The sequence below is a fragment of the Hemitrygon akajei genome, chromosome 10, assembly GCF_048418815.1.
Source record: "Hemitrygon akajei chromosome 10, sHemAka1.3, whole genome shotgun sequence".
NCBI lineage: Eukaryota > Metazoa > Chordata > Chondrichthyes > Myliobatiformes > Dasyatidae > Hemitrygon > Hemitrygon akajei.
Window position 1 is genome coordinate 149,210,105 of NC_133133.1, and position 21,276 is coordinate 149,231,380.

The following is a 21,276-nucleotide window of genomic DNA, read 5'->3' on the forward strand; positions in this document are numbered from 1 at the left end:
ACTATAGCTGTCCATCACCCCACCCCCAGCAAGTAATGAAGTTATTTTATTACATGCAAGCTACTGCTCCATTTTTCTACCTCTATGTTCTGTCTAATGACTTCAAATGTACTGTAAACTTCTCAGTTTGTTCCCACTTTACCCTGATTCCATCCTTCTGCTGCAGTACCAAGAGAGGACTGATGAAATTTACTAATGACATTTACGTTTTACAAGGCACTTTGTCCGTACTTGTCTTCTTTGACCCAACTCTTCTCAGTCATCCAGTTAAATGACTCCACTGTCCTGGTTACATTATTACCTACCAATCGATAATAAGTCAATGATACCCCTTTTGTTATCTTTAGTGTAGTAAAGGGATTTATTCTTGTTTGTTTTCTATTTCATATCCAAAAACTGCCCTTTGGTAGAATGTTTAAACAAGAAAACACCTATGAAAGGTCTCGGCTCGAAACATCGATGTTTATTCATTCCCACAGAGTTCCTCCAGCGCTCTGTGTGTTGATCTGTTTTGGGATGTTGATGCCATTGGCAAGGCCAGCACATATTGTTCATCTCATACGGTGAACCACGTTCTTGAGCCGCTACTGGTGAAGGGAGTTCTAGAAGGTTTAAGGGAACTCCAGGAATAAGATCTAGTGATGAGTATGGACTGTATTCCGATCCTTCCTTGTCTGCTGGAAAGGCTTCAGTGGTGAAGCTGGAAGGTGAATCACCCAATGCAGGATAACTAACCTATGACCAGCTCGTGTGGCCATGCTACTAAAATCTGTACCTACTAACTTGTACATTTTTTGTAATGTTGGAGGAAACCCACACTGTTATGGGGAGAACATACAAACTCCTTACAGACAGTTGCGGTTATTGAACCCAGATCGCTGCCACTGTAATAGTGTTACGCTAACCGCTACAGTACTCTGCCACTGTGAATGCCTGTATCAAAGTATTGCCATGTAGAGCAACTTAATGCAATTTTTGCTTTCTATAAGGAAAATCACGTATGTCAAATTTTCAAGTGTTCTTCAAGAATGTAACAGGCAGGGGAGACTGAACGGAGCCTGTAGATATGGTGTATTTGGATTTCCAGAAGGCATCTGGGAAAAGTGCCACATAAAACATTGCCACACAGTATTGGGCGAAATTCGTCAACACAGGTTGACAACTGGTTATCGCATAGACGAAAGAGCTGGAATAAATTTGTCTTTTTCAAACTATAGAGTTGTAATGAGTGGAGTGCAACAAGTATCAGGTTTCAGCCCTCATGTGATGTGGAGGAGAATAATAGGTGTTAGTTATCCAAATTTGCTTATGAAATGAAACTTGGGAGGTGGGTGGGAGAAGGTGAGGTTGCCAGGGATCAGGCTATAACAGGAAACAGATAGGTTCAATGAGTGAGCAAAAATCTGGCAAATTGAGTCTAATGTAGAAAAACAAGGTCATGCACTTCAGTAGGAGAACTTAAAAGGACTATTTTACTGAAATGGAGAGACATTGCAGAGTATCAGAGTATCTTGAAGTATCAGAGCCGAAGTTGAATTTATTATCGTATGCACGGGTGTAATGAAAAATTTGCTTATAGTAGCTTCACAGGCACATAGATTCATGGGAGCAGCAGCCACAAGAAAGAAAGCTCAGGAAGGCATGAAGTTGGGGCTTCCCAAACTGCGGTCCACTGACCCCTTGGTTAATGGTAGGGTCCATGACATTATAAAGGTTGGGAACCCTGGCACAGATGTCCTCATGCACAAAGTGTAATAAGTAACTCAAGAAATTAAAGCAAATGGCGCATTGACTTTTTAATGAGCTGGAGTTTAAAGAAATAATATAGTTATATAGGGTGTTTGAGAGTTTAGGTAACCTTATTTATGAAAAGGATATACCAGCACCGGAGGCAGTGCAGAAGAAACTCACTGGGATAAAAAGGTTGTCTCAGTGGTTGTAACCAGCTAAACTAGTTAGATCTGTATTATTTGGAGATTTAAAAAAATGTGAGCTGTGTAGGAATTTCGTTGTGGGTGTTGAATCTCTGGAATTCTGTACCCAAAGAGTTATGGAGGCTAGATCACAGGGGATACTTGAAAACAAGGTAGATACATTTTTGAAATTAAGATATATGTGGAACTGGCATGAAAGAGGAGTTGAGCTCATTTGAATGGTGGTAGTCTTGAAAGGCCTGATACTGACTCTCATCCATATTTCCTTGTCTAGGTCTTGCTGGATGAAATGTGTTATTTATTGGGTTAGGAATTGAATTGAAATGGTGCAATCTTCAACGGAAAGTGTTATTTCTGATCTGATGCTGACATGAAACAGCTGAAGATCTTTGAGACCAAGACGTTGCACAGGGGAACACCTGGCCTTACTTCATCACCTCCTCTTTTGACCCTTCCATCAGTGTCTTCAAAGTACCGATGTCTGGTATGCATTAACCAAAGAGGGGAAATTTCATTCCCAAACATCCTTTAGTTTGCTAACCTACAATCACTTGCGTCTAAGCAGCATTTTAATTTTAAAATCCTTACCTCATTTTCAAATCCCTCTAAGTTCTTCCTGCACCATATTCAAAGTTCTACAGCCCCCAAATCTCTGCACCTCTCCAATTCTGCCCTGATGAGCAATCTTGAATATAATCACGGTGGTAAACTTTAGAGACCTTGCTTTCAAATGCCAAGGTCCAAATCTCTTACATTCATTCAAATTTCTTCCATTTGCAGCCTCCTAGTGCGACACAGCTTCAAATTTTAATTGAAAGTTTTTTTTTTACTACATTTAAATGAAAAGTTTACGTGGACTCTTTGCACCCATTCTCTTTGTGCTGCTGTTATTGATTCTAAGCCATCTTTTTCTCTGGAGATTAGGCACCAGAACAAAATTGGTCTTTGTATTAGAAGCCATTTGGAGTGGCATTTGAGGCTGATGGCCTGGATCAAAGAGCTAGGCCAAAGCCTAACATGCAGGATCCATAATTTTTAGATTAATTATCATTAGAGATTGTAATAAATAAATTTTGGTTGGATGAACAGCAGCCTAATGACCAACTGGTTGAATTGTCTTCTGCATCCACGTAAAGGTATTCCTTATAATTTCATTCACACCAACCCAATCAGGCTACAGATGCTAGGCTATTTTTGACTAAACCTTATTTAATTTAATGTTCAACTGTTGAATGCTTTCTTACCCTATTCTGTTTAAGCAGCTGGTGGAGATTGTATTCTGGTGGCAGCCTGTGTTGATGGTGACTTTGATCTTTTGATCACGACACTGAGGAAACATGAAGTAAGAAGTAGTCAGGAAAAGAAAGCATATATGTAGCATCTATCTACAGGTATTATTAGAACATTAATTTCAAGCAGAAGGCCATACGTTCCCATTTTATATAAAATTGTTTATAGTTTTAATGGGAATTTCCCGTTTCCTGCTCCCCCATATTATACTTCTTTCATAGAATATACAAGTTTACAACACCGTGCAAGGTCTTGCTGGACTGAACCAAGCATGTTATTAAATTTGCTTACGATAGTCACACTGTAAATGGCATCAGTTTCTCAGTCTCAAACATTCAGAAATGAATCTGAGAGGCTGTTACACAGGACCCAGCCCCTCTGTGCCTGGTAGTAGACAGTCACTATACTATGATCTTTTCAGTCACAGCAGGGGAAGGGTCACACTTGTGGCCAGTGCAGCAACACTGACAGTAACTTGCACCTGACAACCAAATTCATTCTCTTAATTAGGGATTGCAGGTTTCTGCTTAAATTTGGCTATGCTTCTTGCTACATGTCCATGGAAGTTCAGCACATATTAGTTCATTAATCTTAGCTCATTCCTCATCCTATCAATGTTAGTCTTCTTAAGATCAAAGTTCTGCTCAGATTACTTCTTACTAGACTAAATTGAACAATAATATTGTAGTGTGAACAGCTTTCTGACCTAGGCAACCTCCACTACGTCTTTACTTTTTTAACCATATGCCCAATGTTTCTTGCTTTCCTTTGCCTTCCATGATCATGAGTCATTTAATGATCTAAAATAATGCCTCAAAATATTAAGTCATATTTCTAATTTAATTTCATTTGTCTTACATTTGATAAACAAATTAAGGTTTTAAAGACAGAAAAGCACAAATGATTTAATAGCAAGATTGAGTTTACATACTAAATTGTCTATTGCGCTTAATATATTAAAAATTTAAACCAAGGCTCAGTCTAACATCAAACACTAATTTTCAGCTGAATACTTTTAACCAGTAGTTTAAGAGATCTTCAATCCAAATCTGTACATTCTGAACATGAAATTTTCATTTTACAATACAATATACTTGTATGATCCATGAGAATTTTCCAATCTGTTCAGCATCAGAAGTTAATAGGAAATATGCAACCCTCAGGTCGTGAGAAGATGTACTTTAGTTACTCGAAAGTATTTTGAAAGAAAGTCAGAGCTTTAATTCTCAAGGCAATGTTTAACAGAAAAATCTTAAATATAAACTGCTACATGTACCAAGGGAAGTAATACAGACATCCCATTCTCACTTTAAAACTTCTAAACCACATTTTAGAAGAACATAAAGGCCTTGGAGGGAGACTGTCAGTCGAGATTTATAAGCATGGCACGGGGAAAGAGGAACGTGGGTTATATGGAAAGGTTGTTCCCTTTAGAGCTATATAGAAGATGTTGGGCTGGAGACATCTTATTGGCCTAACAAGTCCAATCTAACTTTCTTTTCTGAAGAGCACTTGTTGATTCACCCTGACTGAACCTTCAAGTTCAGTGCAAGCTATATGTAGCAGGCAGTCATTACGAAAAGAATATTTGACCATGGTCATTAATGCATTCCAGACATTTTTATTCTTCAGTCTTCACTATCAATATCATTTAGTCATCTTTGAGGTGACTTACTGTAAGTAGAGGATACCCAACATTCTGACTTATTCACTTCCTGTAGTAGTAATGACTACAACAATATATAGAATTACTTTGTCAAATTGTAACTCAATCAAACATACCTTACAGAAGACAGTGAGTAAAGATACAGTATCCTTATTCACGCTGGATTTCATCCCTTCAAATGGTGACTGAGTTGTAGAGCCACCGTCCTTTGGATCCCCGTGTAATTTTGTGACGTTGCTCTCAAGTAATCGTCTTTGAACAATGTTGTGAGGTTGCTGTGTGGATGAAGAGAAAGTGACAAGATAATATGGGCATAAATGATTATTGGTGAACTGCCTCTATCACTGTAGTATCAAACTCAAGATTATTGGTAGGGTCACTCAGCAGAGAAATAAGGAGTTTGGAAAAGAGGGCAAACAAAAGAGTTTGGAAAAGAGGGTTCACTTCCACGTAACAACTACAGTGTTAAAATTGGGATATTGGTATAGAAACATACAAATTTATGCCACATAAGGAAGTCATTTAGCCCATCACCTTTATATCAGCCAAAAATGGATTTGTGTTTAATTCCACTTCCCAATTTAGTCCATACCCTTGCAGGATATTATTCTTTAAGTGGTCATCCAGGAACTATTTAAACTGTCATCCTATTAGTCAGAGAGCTCCAGACCACAATCATTGAGTGAAAGCATTTCATTTCTTACTCACCTCTAATTCTCTAGCAAATAGCTTAAATCTATACCCACTAGTTAGTGAGTTCTTTACCTATTTAACTGTTTAAGACTTTGATAAATCTTATACACCTCCGCTTATGCGCACCATGTCTCGACCAATACAACTTTCAGAGGACCTTAGAAGAAGAATTGTGGATATGCATGAAGCTGGAAAAAGCTTCAAAAATATTTCTAAAGACCTGAGTATTCATCAGTCCACAGTAAGAGAAATTGTCTACAAATGGAAGAAATTCAGTACTGTTGCTACTCTCACTAGAAGTGGGCATCCTGCAAAGATCACATCAAGAGGACAACCTGAAATGCTGGAGGAGGTGAAAAAGAACCCAAGGGTGACAGCAAAAGACCTGCAGAAATCTCTAGAACTTGCAAAAGTCTCAGTTCCTGAGTCTACTATAAGAAAAACACTGAACAAGAATGGTGTTCATGGAAGGATACCACAGAGGAAATCACTGCTCTCCAAAAAATACATTGCCGCACATCTCAAGTTTGCAAAAGACCACCTGGATATTTACAACACTTCTGGGACAATGGCCTGTGGGCAGATGAGGCAAAGGTTGAACTTTTTTGGCAGAAATGCACATTGCTACTTGGAGGTCCTGCTCTTCAGCCTTCTTCCTAACTCTCTATACTCATTGCACAGGACTTCTTCCCGTTTTCTACCTATCTGATTGGTGATGTGCCCACAATCTCTAGCTTCTCACCCTCCCTCTTGTGAATCATCTACAGCTGCTCTGAGACATCCTGGGCTGCAACACCATCCTGTCTTCTCTTTCACAGCCACAGAATCTGCTGTTTGTCCCCCTAAGTATCGAGTCTACTAACACTATTGCTCTGCCCAACTCTAACCTCTGCTGAGCGTCACAGCTGCCACAGTACCACTGGGCTGGCTGCTGCTTATAGATCATTCTTCCCCCCACTGCTGAGCAGTAATCAAAGGGGCAGACTTGTTGCAATGGGAATGGTCACAGGGGAGTGCTGCTCTGACTGCTTACTCCCCTTCTCCTGGTGGTCACCCGTCTACTAGCTGAAGCCTGCACTCTTGGGTGTGACCACCTCAGTTAAGGTCTCATCTATGAGGTTTTCAGGTTACTCATTCTTTCCTTGTAACCATAACCCCGGTAATACCCTTGTAAGCTTCCCATGCACCCCTTCAAGTTGTACCATATCCTTCCAGTAGTATAACTAGATAGTTGTGGTTTTTTGCATGTTGTATACTCCATGTTTGTCTACTTAATTATCCTATCTACCTGCCCACTTCTTCTGGAATCTATCAGCATAAACCCCAAGATCTTTTTGTCCTGCTATACAATGTTACACTGTGATTTATTGTTTGCCTTCTCCAAACATATTGGTTCTCACTTCTCTTGGTTGAATTCCATTTCCCTTGTGTGCACTTTGTATTGACATACTCCTGTAGCCTAAAAATTACATCTTCCCATTAACTACACTGACTAATTAGATGTCTTTGGGGAATCTATTAATTATGACCTTCTTTATTTAAGTCTGAATCACTTATATACACACCACAAAGAGCAGAGCTAACTACATAGCCGTTTGGAACCCCACTGTATAACAGTACTCTTAGCACTAAAACTGCCTTTTGCTTTCTTATGAGACAATTTTTAATTCAATTCATAGCCTTACTTTGGATTCCTTGCACTTCTTCTTTCATGATTAATTGTGAAATGCCTTGCTAAAACTACAAAGTTTGTACATCAAATGTGTTGGCTTTATGTACATTCTGAAAATGGTAACCACTAAGAGATTTCAATTGCTGTTCAGACATAACCCTCCTTTAACAAATTATTGTCAATTGACCTTCATTATCCTGTATCATTTGCTGAGTTATGCCACCCACCACTTTTCTAACACTGATTTTAGGCTGACTGTCCAGAGATTACTTAAGTATTTCCATTCCTCTAGCAGAATATTTGCAGCCAAAAATAGTTTGAAAATTATGTTAGAAGTTGCATTATTTTCTCACATTCTTACTTAAGAGCTTGAGGTACCAGAAATTTATTTAATTTGGAAGATGTTTGATTTCCTAATTTTCTTTCAACATGTTCATCATATATAGTTTGTTACATATTGGCACTTATATCATCTCATTCACTCAGAAATGAACATGTTTGTTTCACCTCCACAATCCATCTACTGTTTTCGCTTCTAATGGGACTTCCTTCTTTGTTTTCCTCTTCTTCGTATATTTTTAAAACCTCAGGATTTCCCTTGTTTTTAAACCAACTAATATCCCCCATTCCTGATAAATTTTGTTTCCTTTCTATTTTTAAAAAATTTCACATTGGCATCTCCCAGTCTCCAGTCTTTTTGTTTTGGGGTGAACCCCTCCATCTCCTCCCAGAATCTCTCCCATTGTTCTGCATTCACTTAGCTGTTTCCATTTCAGTTTTACTAAATCATATCCCAACCCTAGTAAAATATGCCGTATCTCAATTTAGAAAATTAGTACAAGACTATTTTTTCTATAATAATGCTAAATCTAACTGAAATATGACCACAATCTCCTCATTTACTGGGCTGACTATGTACTAATGAAGGTTTGGTTGAATGCTTTCTGTAATTTTATTTTGTTTTATTTAGTGATACAACACGGATGAGCCCTTTCTGGCTCTCTGAGCCATGTCGCCCCAGCAACCCCACAACCCCAATTAACCCTAACCTAATCACGGGACAAATTACAACGGCTAATTAACCTACCTGGTATGGTACGTCCTTGGATTGGTGCAGGAACCGGAGTATCCACAGGGGATGTACAGACGCGCCTTACAGAATGGCTCCGGAATTGAACTTCGAACTCTGGAGTGGCCCAAGCTGTAATCGCGTTGTGCTAACCGTTACACTACCGTGCTGGTTAGTGTTCATTTGATGCGTTTTACTCTGTGGCTGTTAATGGTTGAAATTCCCTATTTTAATAAAGTGCTTAATCTAACACCCTTGGGACAATGGAAGTGCCAGACAGGCAGATTTTTCAGACTCTTGATAGTTATTCCAATTAACACTATTAAATCATATTTTTATATGTTTTTACAACACAGTAGGTTACTAAATTTTTCAATGAACCAGGCAAATTTAAAAAATGTAGGAACTGTGGCTTATGAGCCAGATGCTGAACCAGCTGGATTTTGAAACAATTGCACAGAAGAGTATGAGAATGTTATTGTACAGCCTCGTTACTTCTACACTACACAGTCTTCTCCAGATTCATTCTCTGAATATTTGTGAGTTACGATATAAACACATTAAAAATAAATCTGAATAAACTTCAGTTATAGACAAAAATATTGTATGAATAGATTAAACATCTGCTGTCATCAACCACAATAATTCACAGCCTTCATGTTAAGCGACCTTTGGCAATTTCAGTTTTTTATCTGTGCCAAATGACAATATAAAACAGGACAGATATTCTGGATACAAAAGCTGGAGTGAGGGTAGGAGAAGGGAGGGTAGTGAAAGCGCAGCTTATGCACGTACATCCTAGATTTGTTATATCTGGGCTCTGCCAATGCCTGTGGCTATCACGATGCATATTATAAACTAGAGCTATAAACTTACTACCTAAAAGTAACCTGTTCGATCTTCATTTCTCTTCAGATAAAAATGACCCAATTCAGCTGTTTATCAGTGTACGAAACTTGCGTAACTATATAGAAACACAGAAAACCTACAGCACAATGACATCTCCTGTGTACCTACAGCACAATGACATCTCCTGTGTACCTACTTGCAAGCACCTTAAAACTGTGCCTTCCCGTGCTAGCCATTTCAGCCCTGGGAAAAAGCCTCTGACTATCCACATGATCAATGAGATCAAAAAGCCTATGAGAATTTGTTTCTCTGTAGCCCTCATTCTTCTAAACCTGAGAGTACGGATTTAGTCTGTTTAATTTTTCCTCGGATGACAAATCCACCATACCAGGAACCATTCTATTGAACAATGGGGAGGGGTGGGGGGAACAAACACACAGATTGGGAAAAACACAAAGCCACTGCTGCCTCAACTTCAATCCGGTTAATCCGGTGCTGTTTGTGACCAGCATGCACATCTTTCCTGCCGGTATTTGGACCGAGAGAATTTAATATCTTTGTCTTACTTGCAGAAGGGTCCAATTGAGAAAATGGATTTGTTTTGGTGACCTACAAATGCCAGCAATAATGCAGAGTTGTAACTTTTTCATTTTGCTTGTTAGTTTGTGGCAGAAATATAGTTGTTGGCCATGATGAATAATTCATCTGTAACATCCTTATTATATCAGAAAGCAAGGAGGCCATTTACTGCACTTGCTCTTGGTGTTGCAATGAATATTACTGTTCCAGTAAAATTAAAGGCCATGCTTCTTTTGTTCATGACAATGTATCACTTGGAGGCTGCCCTGAGAAGAACCACTTTACCATGAGGCTTTTCGTTCGATTTTAGTCTCAGGCACATAGATACAGTCACTTCTATTTCTTCTGTTGCATTACCACATCTTCTTAAACAGAGGCACCGTATCAGCCATCCTCCACTCTGCTGGAACTACACTCAAGGTTAAAGATGATACTGAACTGATCTCTCTGCTGGCACCTTCCCTGACCTCTGTAACAAAAGTTATTTTAAAGTAGTTATGTGTTCTTTCTCATTCAGCTCAGAGTATTCACATATGCATTCACAAACAAAGGAACACTGCTCATGTATTCAAGGCCATAAGAAAACACTTTGAGAATTCGGTACAAATGCAGAACAGAAAGGAAAACAAGTCTACAGTAGTAGCAGATACAGCAAAATCAAAATAATGCTCATGCACTAAACAAGCCAATCTCTGTAATGTCGACAATCTTGTTTTCTCTCTAACTCTGACGACGTACTTGTTTCTATCTTCTTAGCATTAGCAATGGCCCTGACCTAGCCCAAGGCAAAACTCACCTGCTTGCACAAAGAAGTGCCCCCTTTTATACCCTTCAAAACCCCTTTCACTAGCACTGTTCAGCTACCACTTTCAGAACCCTGGGGTGTAGTCCATTTGGTTGGTCCAGGTGACTTATCTACCTTCAGACCTTTCAGCTTCCCAAGCACCTTCTCCTTAGTAATAGCAACTACACTCACTTCTGCCCACTGATGCTCTTGAATTTCTGCCATACTGCTAGTGCCTTCCACAATAAAGACTGACACAAAATACTTCATAAGTTCCTCTGTCAATTCTTCACCCCCCACTTCCACCTCCCCAGTGTCTTTTTCTAGCAGTCCAATATCCACTCTTGGTCTCTTTTACTCTTTATGTATCTGATAAACTTTTGGTATCCTCTTTTATATTATTGGCCAGTTTACCTTCATATTTCATCTTTTCTCTCCTTATGTATTTTTAGTTGCTTTCTATTGTTTTTTGAAAGCTTCCCGATCCTCTACATTCCCACTAATTTTTGCTATATTACCATATAACCATATAACAGTTACAGCACGGAAACAGGCCCTTCTAGTCCGTGCCGAATGCTTACTCTCACCTAGTCCCACTGGCCCGCACTCAGCCCATAACCCTCCATTCCTTTCCTGTCCATATACCTATCCAATTTTACTTTAAATGACAATATCGAACCTGCCTCTACCACTTCTACTGGAAGCTCATTCCACACAGCTACCACTCTCTGAGTAAAGAAGTTCCCCCTTGTGTTATCCCTAAACTTTTGCCCCCTAACTCTCAAATCATGTCCTCTTGTTTGGATCCCCCTACTCTCAATGGACAAAGTCTATCCACATCAACTCTATCTATCCCCCTCATAATTTTAAATACCTCTATCAAGTCCCTCCTCAACCTTCTACGCTCCAAAGAATAAAGACCTAACTTGTTCAACCTTTCTCTGTAACTTAGGTGTTGAAACCCAGGTAACATTCTAGTAAATCTCCTCTGTACTCTCTCTATTTTGTTGACATCTTTCCTATAATTCAGTGACCAGAACTGTACACAATACTCCAAATTTGGCCTCACCAATGCCTTGTACAGTTTTAACATTACATCCCAACTCCTATACTCAATGCTCTGATTTATAAAGGCCAACATACCAAAAGCTTTCTTCACCACCCTATCCACATGAGATTTCACCTTCAGGGAACTATGCACCATTATTCCTAGATCACACTGTTCTACTGCATTCCTCAATGCCCTACCATTTACCAATTACAGTACATGTCTTTTCTTTTGTTGTCTTTACTTCCCTTGTCAGCCATGGTTACCTCATCCTCCCTTTAGAATACATCTTCATCTTTGGGATGAATCTATCCTATGTCTTCCAAATTATCCCTAGAAACTCCAGCCATTGCTGTTGTGGCATCATCCAAGCTAGTGTCACCTTCCAATCAATTTTAACCAGCTGCCCTCTCGTGCCTCTGTAATTCCCTTTACTCCACTGTAATACTGATACATCTGACTTTATCTTCTCCCTGTCAAAATGCAGAATGAAATCTATCATATTGTGATCACTGTCTCCTAAGATTTCCTTTACCTTAATCTCCCTAATCAAATCTGATTCATTACTCAAAACCCAATCCATCATTACATTTCTCCCATTGGGCTCAACCACAAGCTGCTCTAAAATGCCATCTCATGGGCATTCTACAGATTCCCTCTCTTGGGATCCAGCAACAACCTGATTTTCTCAATCCACCTGTATATTGAAATCCCCCATGACTATTCTAACATTGCTCCTATTACATGCCTTCTCTGTCTCCCGCTGTCATTTGTTCTGGCTACAGTTTGGATCCCTATAGATAACTCCCATCAGGGTATTTTTACACTTGAAGTTTCTTAATTCTACCAACAAGAAGTCTACATCTACATCTATATCACCTCTTCACAAGTATTTGATTTCATTTTTAAAACATTTAATCAGGATTACATACATTTAAATTATTAACTCGGTATGTAATCTGTCTGTAACGAACACATCTCCTGTTGAAAAAAATGGAGCCTCTGAACTTGACCCAGGTCTAACCTGGCACAGGTTCAGCAGCAGATTTTCCAGCATCAGCACTGGAAGGCTCTGTAGTTGCACCCTCTCTGGAAAGTCCAAATCAGAGTACAGTAGCCATCATTGCGGCAATTAACCATACAGAACTTTTGGGACTTGCACATTTGTTCATGCACAGTTACAACGACAAATGCCTGCAGCTCCATATGCAACACTTGCCGTCATTTTCTTATTGCTTTACTGATTCTGGTGACAAAATGAGGCCCTTCATCAGAAGGCAGTAAGAAAATTACCACATTGAAAAATTAGCCTGTTAAAGCACGAGTTACGTGGAAAGCTGATGGCATTTGGCTTGGATCCCTTTCAGTCATTTCTCTCCATTACTTTTAATTTAATGACTATTTGACTGCATGTCTCTGTCTTTCTTTTTGCTCTCCTCAATTTTTATTTCCCCAGATTTTTGCTTGCAAATTTATTTTCAAGTTTTGGTCATCTTTACTGCCTTTTACTGTCTCCAAGTTGTCATTATGTTCACTTCATATTTATATCAGCCTCCAGTAATTAGCTGTGAATTATTTTTCCATACCATTACATATTCACTCCAGCTGTCACTAAAAGGGCACACTATGATCTGAATATGCTGCACTACAGGTATTATTCACGCGGAGAGAAAGATCTCTGTTTCTAATGGCCTAATCCAGTGTGGGAGCCAACTTCAAACTTGAGCTCAGGAAGCAACATAGACCATAAATTATTATGGGCTCAACCCAAAACATCTGCGTCACGTGGCAGTTTAGACCATTAGTCACAGAGAATATCATCTGCCTTAGTGGCAATAAGACCACCAAAGAGAAAGTCACATGGAGGATAACAGACAGAGCAAAGATTAGGCAGGTTATCATCAACCAGTTTTTCTGTGGGCTGACTTTCAGGGCTTTCAGTCTCCAGGTAGAAATGGGTTTCTGGCATATTCAGAATATGCAGCATTTTGGCCCAAACCAGAGCCTCTGCTGACCCAAGAATCCTCCAGGATCAGCCTAACCATCATCATTCAGGTCAGGTCCGTCTCTCCGACAAACTATTACCCGAGTCTGCAGGATATCATCAGCAATTCTGGTCCTAACACAAGCATCCTACATTTTATTTAATCAGCTAACACAAAAATCACAGTCAATCCGAGCTGGGATTCGTTTGAGACGTATGATGTGATTACCTGATAAACCCAGCTGTAATAATGCACAAACACGAGGAAATCTGCAGATGCTGGAAATTTGAACAACACACACAAAATGCTGGTAGAACACAGCAGGCTAGGCAGCATCTATAGGGAGAAGCGCTGTTGACGTTTCGGGCCGAGACCCTTCGTCAGGACTAACCGAAAGGAAAGATAGTAAGAGATTTGAAAGTAGTAGGGGGAGGGGGAAATGCGAAATGATAGGAGAAGTCCGGAGGGGGTGGGATGAAGCTAAGAGCTGGAAAGGTGATTGGCGAAAGTGATACAGAGCTGGAGAAGGGAAAGGATCAGGATCATGGGACGGGAGGCCTCAGCAGAAAGAAAGGAGGTGGGGGAGCACCAGAGGGAGATGGAGTACAGGCAAACAACTAAATATGTCAGGGATAGGGTAAGAAGGGGAGGAGGGGCATTAATGGAAGTTAGAGAGGCTACCCCGGCTGGGTAGCCTCCAACCTGATGGCATGAACATTGAATTCTCTAACTTCCGTTAATGCCCCTCCTCCCCTTCTTACCCCATCCCTGACATATTTAGTTGTTTGATCTCCAACTCCCTCTGGTGCTCCCCCCCCTCCTTTCTTTCTCCTGAGGCCTCCCGTCCCATGATCCTTTCCCTTCTCCAGCTCTGTATCAATTTCGCCAATCATCTTTCCAGCTCTTAGCTTCATCCCACCCCCTCCGGTCTTCTCCTATCATTTTGCATTTCCCCCTCCCCCCACTACTTTCAAATCTCTTACTATCTTTCCTTTCGGTTAGTCCTGACGAAGGGTCTCGGCCCGAAACATCGACAGCGCTTCTCCCTATAGATGCTGCCTAGCCTGCTGTGTTCTACCAGCATTTTGTGTGTGTTGTAATAATGCACTCTCAGTATGGAGACACAAGAGACTGCAGATGCTGGAATCTGGAGCAACACAAAAGACATGGGAGAAACTCGATGCACCGCACCACTTATGAAGGGAAATGATCAGCCGGTATTTCAGGTCCCGAAATTTCCCCTGGCCTCAGAGACTGTCCAGCTGAAGAGAATCAACCCAAAACATTGACTGTCCATTCCCCTCCATAGGTGCTGCCTGGCCCACTGAGTTCCTCTAGCATTTTGTGCGATACTCAATGTGGTGCCTGAAACTGAAGGCCCTCTTACAATTACTTGGTCAACACCCTAAAAGCTAGTCATAATGGGAGACCTGTGATATAACTGTCTATATATTGAAAAGTCCTTTCCTAAAACGCCTCACAATTCTCCCTAGCGTATTGAGAACTCTGGAACTGTATTGTGAAATGGTTATATATCCCGAGAGTGATTATTAATCTCCTGTGGTAAGTGTATGCTATCAGATAGGAGGCTCAATGAAATGCCTCAAATGCTGTGTTTTCTGAAACATTGCCCATGTTACATGCTGATGAGTAGTGACAGAGAATAAAAGAGAGCTTTGAGCCAAGGTTCTGATTAGAAAAGTCATGGTTTCAGTCCTTCAAACAGGTTTGGAATGGGGAGAATTTAGAAGGATGGGGTGTCCTCCATTGAGATAAAACCTGATGGGATTATGGCAAGCAGGATGGAAAGTGTGTGGGGTAACGTTTACATTAAATATAGGATGACTGCACCTGTACATACTCAAGAAAATGTTGAGTTCTACTGAAAAATAAATGGGAGAAGATAAGTAATATGATAGAACAAATGAAAAAACATAAAAGCAATTCAAGTTGAACTTGTTTTAAAATAGGTTTGATAAATAAAGTTTTGTTTTCTATGGAATGATTGATTAGACCTTACCAGCATTGCAGAAATAAGATGGAATGATTCAATCAATGGCAGATATTGGATGTGATATCTGGAAATAAAAATATTGTGCAGCAGTATATTTAAACTCTTGCACTGAGGGTCAACGAGGGAGGGTATGGAAAAGGTATGAATAATTAGTATCACTTCAAGTGGTGGTGACAGACAGACCATGCTTCAAACACACATTGATCTGGAACTGTGGACTGAAATGGTTAAGTGACTTGAGAATTCATATTATCAGGAACTGTCTGGGATAGCATCCTGGAAAACTAATCAAACCTGGAACATATGTGAGCACTGGGTACAATGCAGGGAAAAAGTTAAAAAGTTACCTATTGCCATTCATTGTCTTGGACCCTGTTCATGATAGTTCTGAAATTTGACACCAAACAGTAGCAGCCCACTCCTCTGAATCCAGGCAGTAGGATGCTTTATCAGTCAATAAATAAAGGAAAAAGAAAAGAAAAATGTCTCAGTTGCCTGAAACTGAGTAGTTTATTCTTTATTTAAATAGCTTTGATATGAACTTAGGATGCCAACAAAACACTGGAGTGTGCTCTTCAGTCTGTAATGAAGACTTGCAACCTACCTGAAATTTTGGACATTTGACCTCTAAATGAGCACCCACTGAACGAGGCAAATGGTGATCCAAAAGATGTGATTCTTGAACTGAGTTCTGTAAATCAGCCATAGTATTGACCTCCTGGCAGCAAGTAGTAAGACACCAAGATACTACTTCATTGAATTGGATTTTCATGATTGGCTGTCATAGAAGTGTGGTGCAATGTGGAAGATATATTTGCTCACTCTGAATGAATGAATCTTCCTAAACCATTTCACATCTTAACGTCACCTAATTTCATGCCTCATTTCCACATGAATACCTTGTAACAAGGGCACCCTCCATGGCTAATCCACAAGGAGAGGTAGCCAGTATATAAAAAGATGGAGTGGGTTGGGCAGGATGGAGCAAGAGCTAGCTCTGGATTAGGTGAGGCAAGGTGATAGGCAAAGCATCCTTAAATACAGGTTGTATAATAGAGATGGAAAGACAAAGAGAGTCTAAGGGTAGATCCTTCAATCTTGAGAGTTGTGGCTTTCAGCTGGTTTAAGAAAGGAGATAAAGAAACCCTAGAGTAAATGCTTCAAAAGGACCTCTATATTTGTCTCTCTTATCTTGCTGCCTCTGATTTTGCAGTGACTGGGGTTTATTACCAGTAACAGAAAATAGAAAGCACTATGAATGAGGTTTGAATCTCTGATCAGTCAGGCTTCCTATCAAACCCTTAGCCTCTCAACATGCATTCTTGTACCTGCAAGAAAATTCTCATTGTTTCATTCTGGAATTACAAAAAAAAACAGGAGGTTGCAATTGCACCTATGCAGCATGATAATAATATGCACGGACAAGATCAGGTAATGAAAGGAAAAAGTGATTAATCCGAGGCTAGTTTGTGTCAAAATCTTGTTTGGACACCATAAATCACTAAAAAATGGAAAATATTGACAGTGGACCATCAACCAAAGCACTAGTTTCTCAACTTTAAATTTATCTCCTTTGTGGTAAAATGACGCTATCAGGTGCTTCTCTTCAGCCACCATTTTACTCACGGAAGAAATGGTGTGAGACTTTTGAAACAAATCTTGTGGAACAAACCCGACCCTGCAGGCTTGATAAGGGCCAGAATAGGTCTGAACCTCTTCTAAACTGATGACAGTCATCGGGGAATGGCAGGTTTCAGGGTGTGTGGTGCTCCTCATTCTGGGAGTTAGCGAGGCATTACTGTATTTCCCCACTTTAATTACCCATCTAATTGCCTGGAATCATATCAGTTAAAACAGCAGGTGAGAATGTACCTGGTTTGCGGCATACATCCTAACTCACCAAGTTTGGATTATTTTTACTTTTTCTGACAAATTCTCCTCTTTTCCCCATGTTTATTTCTTCTCCTTGTCCATTCCTCCCTACACCCAAACCTCATTCACTTTATTGTTCTAATTCTATACTTTGCTCAAGTGGTTTCTCTACAAATCGGCAGTGAAACCCGTGCAGCAAGTTTTAACGATTCGGAGAAAGATTCAGTAATATCTGACCAAGGGCAGAAGACTTACTCAAAGGGAAAACGGTTGGTGACGGTGATGGGCATCAACACCGACTGGCGACTTGTATGCCAAGTGCCATCTGTACGTGCTTCGCACACGTTTGTTGTTTTTATAGAATTATCTCGCCCCCTTCCGAGGTTCTTCCAGCAAATGTGCTCCCGTATTCTATCTTAATTTCTCGTCACTTCCTACCCGCACTTGTCCCCTGCACCCCCTCTCCGCTGTGATATGTTCTGCACTCGCTGTAATGCAACAAAGTCAGAGTCTGTTTAATAACTGTAAAGCCGCAAACTCTCCTTAAATGCAATCCTATACGAACACACATCACGTACGAACTCTGTATGATATGCAAAATGTATACAACGTGCTAAATACGGAAAATAAAAGGATACATTTATAGCAACTTGTAAGTAAGTGAATTCGGACGAGTCTCTATCGATCTGCTTCTTCACATCCCCACTTATAAACGCGACTATACAGTGCAGGCAGGGCATCAGTAAACGCAGGCTGCAGGTCAGCTCAGGAGAAAGATATTCCAGGCAGGCTCTGCTGCCCACGTACACACTGTCATCAGGAAGCCGACTTACCAGATCTTTTGATGTTCCCATCCTTTTCAGTCCATCCAAAGGAAGCAAGTCCGCAGAATCTTTATGGATGAACTGTGTAGCCTGCTTTAGACGCCTCTTCTGGTGCAGGATAGCTTTATCCCGGATTTCCATTTCGTTTTTCCTGAGCTCGGACATTGCTGCTGCATTTGATTTTCCTCTGGCTTGCGGTGAGTGCTGCCCTTTTCCAATCTTCCCCTCCAGCACTTTGCTCTCCTCTGCGGCTCGCGAGCTGGGGATTTTTTTCAGAGAGAGAGAGAGAGCCCGCAACATACGTCACGACCAGCACATTTCCATATATAACAAAGACACAAAAAACATAAGAAATGCGCAAGAAAGGATAGAAAAAGTAAATAAATAACGGTAAAGTGAAAGGAAAGCAGCTATAGCATGAACAGATCTTGCAGAGTCGGGGATGTTTTTGACTATGAATGGCGGTAATAATAAACTATACCCGCAAATTAGCGTTTTAGGGCAGAATCATTTATAAACCTGTTGAAAATGAACCTGGGGTGATAATCATAAAGAATTACAAACTGGGACAGAAGCGACCGTTTCCCATTTTAAACTATAGCTTCCTTCGAATTTATTTAGGGTTAATAATTCCCTTCGCAGATTTGCTTGGGAAAAAAAGTTGGAAATTTCCTGTTAAGTTTCATAAAATAACGGCGCGTTATTACGGCGTTTATTTCAGTAAGTTTATAGCCTTTAGACTTCATTCTACATTGCTATTGTTTTACCTCGGTCACTGTGTGATGATTTTGATCTGTATGAACGGTGTGCAACGTAAGTTTTTAATTGCGTGACGATAATAAACCAATAGCATTTTCTAACAGCATTTTCTCTAGTATTTAGAATTAGTCTCTTGTAAGGTCCGCTGTGGTAAATCTGCTTGCAATTCCGGTATGATGTGATTTGTGAAAATGTAATATTGTAACCTATTCGAAGATGACGCAGTCGTGAGCATCCAGGCTGTTCAATCCTGCAAATGAATTTACGCGTCACTGAGGTGTTGTTTAAAGCCTTCCTCACCCGCCTCATCTTCCAGCCTGATACTTCAAAGGTTTTCCTTTAATGAGCCGTGTGAGTAAACACTCCTTGTGCAGACACACCCTTGTGCAATCACTCGCAGCGTCAGGAGTAATATCTCTGGAGTTAGCACTAATGTCCCTTCAAAAAGTTATGACATTTTCCAAAAAGATACTTGAAACCGCATTAGGTCGGCTCGCGCAGCGTCAGAAACGCAAACTGCCTACTTACCGGCGGGACCACGGGCAATTCAGTGCCGCTGTTCACACTTTGCTGAACACCATCACTGGACGTCAGCCCTTAAAGGCACACTCGTCATGGCAAGCGTGAAAATCAGCAATACCTGCGATCGCTGCTGGTGAGGGGAAAGAGGGAGTGCTCCATAATTTACTGAGAAGGATAGTCAAGTCCTTGCCAATGAGATTTATACCAGGGTGGATGAGACGACAGGACACTGCTGTAAGAGCCTGGCGGATGGAGTGTAGGAGCTTGCGAAGCGGTCTGCCAATTTACGTCGGGTCTCACCCAAATACAGCCGGCCACACCGGGAGTACTGGGTACAGTAGATGACCCCAACAGACTCACAGGTGAAGGGTAGTGAGGGAGGAGGTGTAGGGACAGGTGAAGCAATTGTTCCGCTTGCAAGGATAAGTGCCAGGAGGGAGATCAGTGGGGAGGGAGGAATGAACAAGGGAGTCGCATAGGGAGCGATCCCTGCAGAAAGCAGAAAGTTGGGAGGAAGGAAAGATGTGCTTGGTGGTGGGATCCTGCTGGAGATGGCGGAAGTTAAGGAGAATTATTTGCTAGACGTGGAGACTGGTGGGGTGGGAGATAAGGACAAGAAGGACTCTATCTCTCGTAGGGTAGCAGGAGGATGGGCTGAGGGCAGACGTAAGCGAAATGGAAGAGCTGCCATTGTTGATGGTGGAGGAAGGGAGGCCCCTTTCTTTGAAGAAGGAGGACATCCCCTTCCTGCTGGAATGAAAAACCTCACCCTGAGAGCAGATGTGGCAGAGAGGAGGAATTGAGAAAAGGGGATATCATTTTTACAAGTAACAGGGTGGGAAGCGGTACAGCTGTGAGAGTCTGTGGGTTACAAGAGCTACACCTGCCCCTACACCTCCTCCCTCACTATCATTCAGGGCCCCAAACAGTCCTTCCAGGTGAGGTGACCTGTCAGTCTGTTGGGGTCATCTACTGTATCTGGTACTCCTGGTGTGGTTCCATTCCCATTTCCCTCTCACCTTATTTTCTTACCTGCCCATCACCCTCTGGTGCTCCTCACCTTTTCTTTCCTCCATGGACTTCTGTCCTCTCCTATCAGATTCCCCTTTTTCCAGCCTTGTATCTCTTTCACCAATCAACTTCCCAGCTCTTTACTTCACCCCTCCCCCTCCCAGTTTCACCTATCATCTTGTGCTTCTCTCTCCCCTCCCCCCCCCCCCCCCCCCCACTTTCTAACACTGACTTTTCACCTCTCTTTCTCCAGTCCTGATAAAGGATCTCGGCCCAAATTGTCCCTATACTCATTTCCGTAGACGTTGCCTGGCCTGCTGAGTTCCTCCAGCATCCTGTGCGTGTTGCTTGGATATCCAGCACCTGCAGATTTTCCCTTGTTTGTGAAGCGGATTACCAGGCCTTTCTTCCTCAGAGATAGTACTGCTGCCCGGGTTGGGACCCGGCCGGATTTCGACACAGGACCATTCATCTTGGAGTCCACCACCAGCTGGCCCTGTTCTCTCCGTCATCCTGGTATAGATCTCATTGGCAAGGATTCCTACATCCTTCAACAACGTACCCTCTCCACTATCCACTCAGAGGTCAATCCTCTAAAGGGCTAATCATGAAAACCTGGAAAAATATCTTTCATCTGCTCTGTTTAGATCAGAGGTTCCCAACCATTTTTATTCCATGGATCCCTATACCATTAACCAAGGGGTC

At 41.1% G+C, this 21,276-nt stretch overlaps 1 protein-coding gene across 2 annotated transcripts in view; it reads right to left on the minus strand.

The window, feature by feature from the left end:
• Nucleotides 1-19,782, minus strand: part of nrip2 (nuclear receptor interacting protein 2) — a 40,288-nt gene extending 20,506 nt beyond the window's left edge. Inside the window, exons 1-4 of one of the 2 annotated variants that reach the window (XM_073059353.1) lie at nt 19,567-19,782; nt 18,289-18,538; nt 5,007-5,165; nt 3,179-3,261 (exon numbers count right to left, since the gene is read on the minus strand). In XM_073059353.1, coding sequence (XP_072915454.1) covers nt 3,179-3,261; nt 5,007-5,165; nt 18,289-18,444 — 398 coding nt within the window. In that variant the 5' untranslated portion in view covers nt 18,445-18,538; nt 19,567-19,782. Of the gene's footprint in view, nt 1-3,178; nt 3,262-5,006; nt 5,166-18,288; nt 18,560-19,566 lie in introns of those variants that run through there. The other variant, XM_073059354.1, reaches the window with a different exon arrangement.
• Between the last annotated feature and the right edge of the window lie 1,494 nt (nt 19,783-21,276).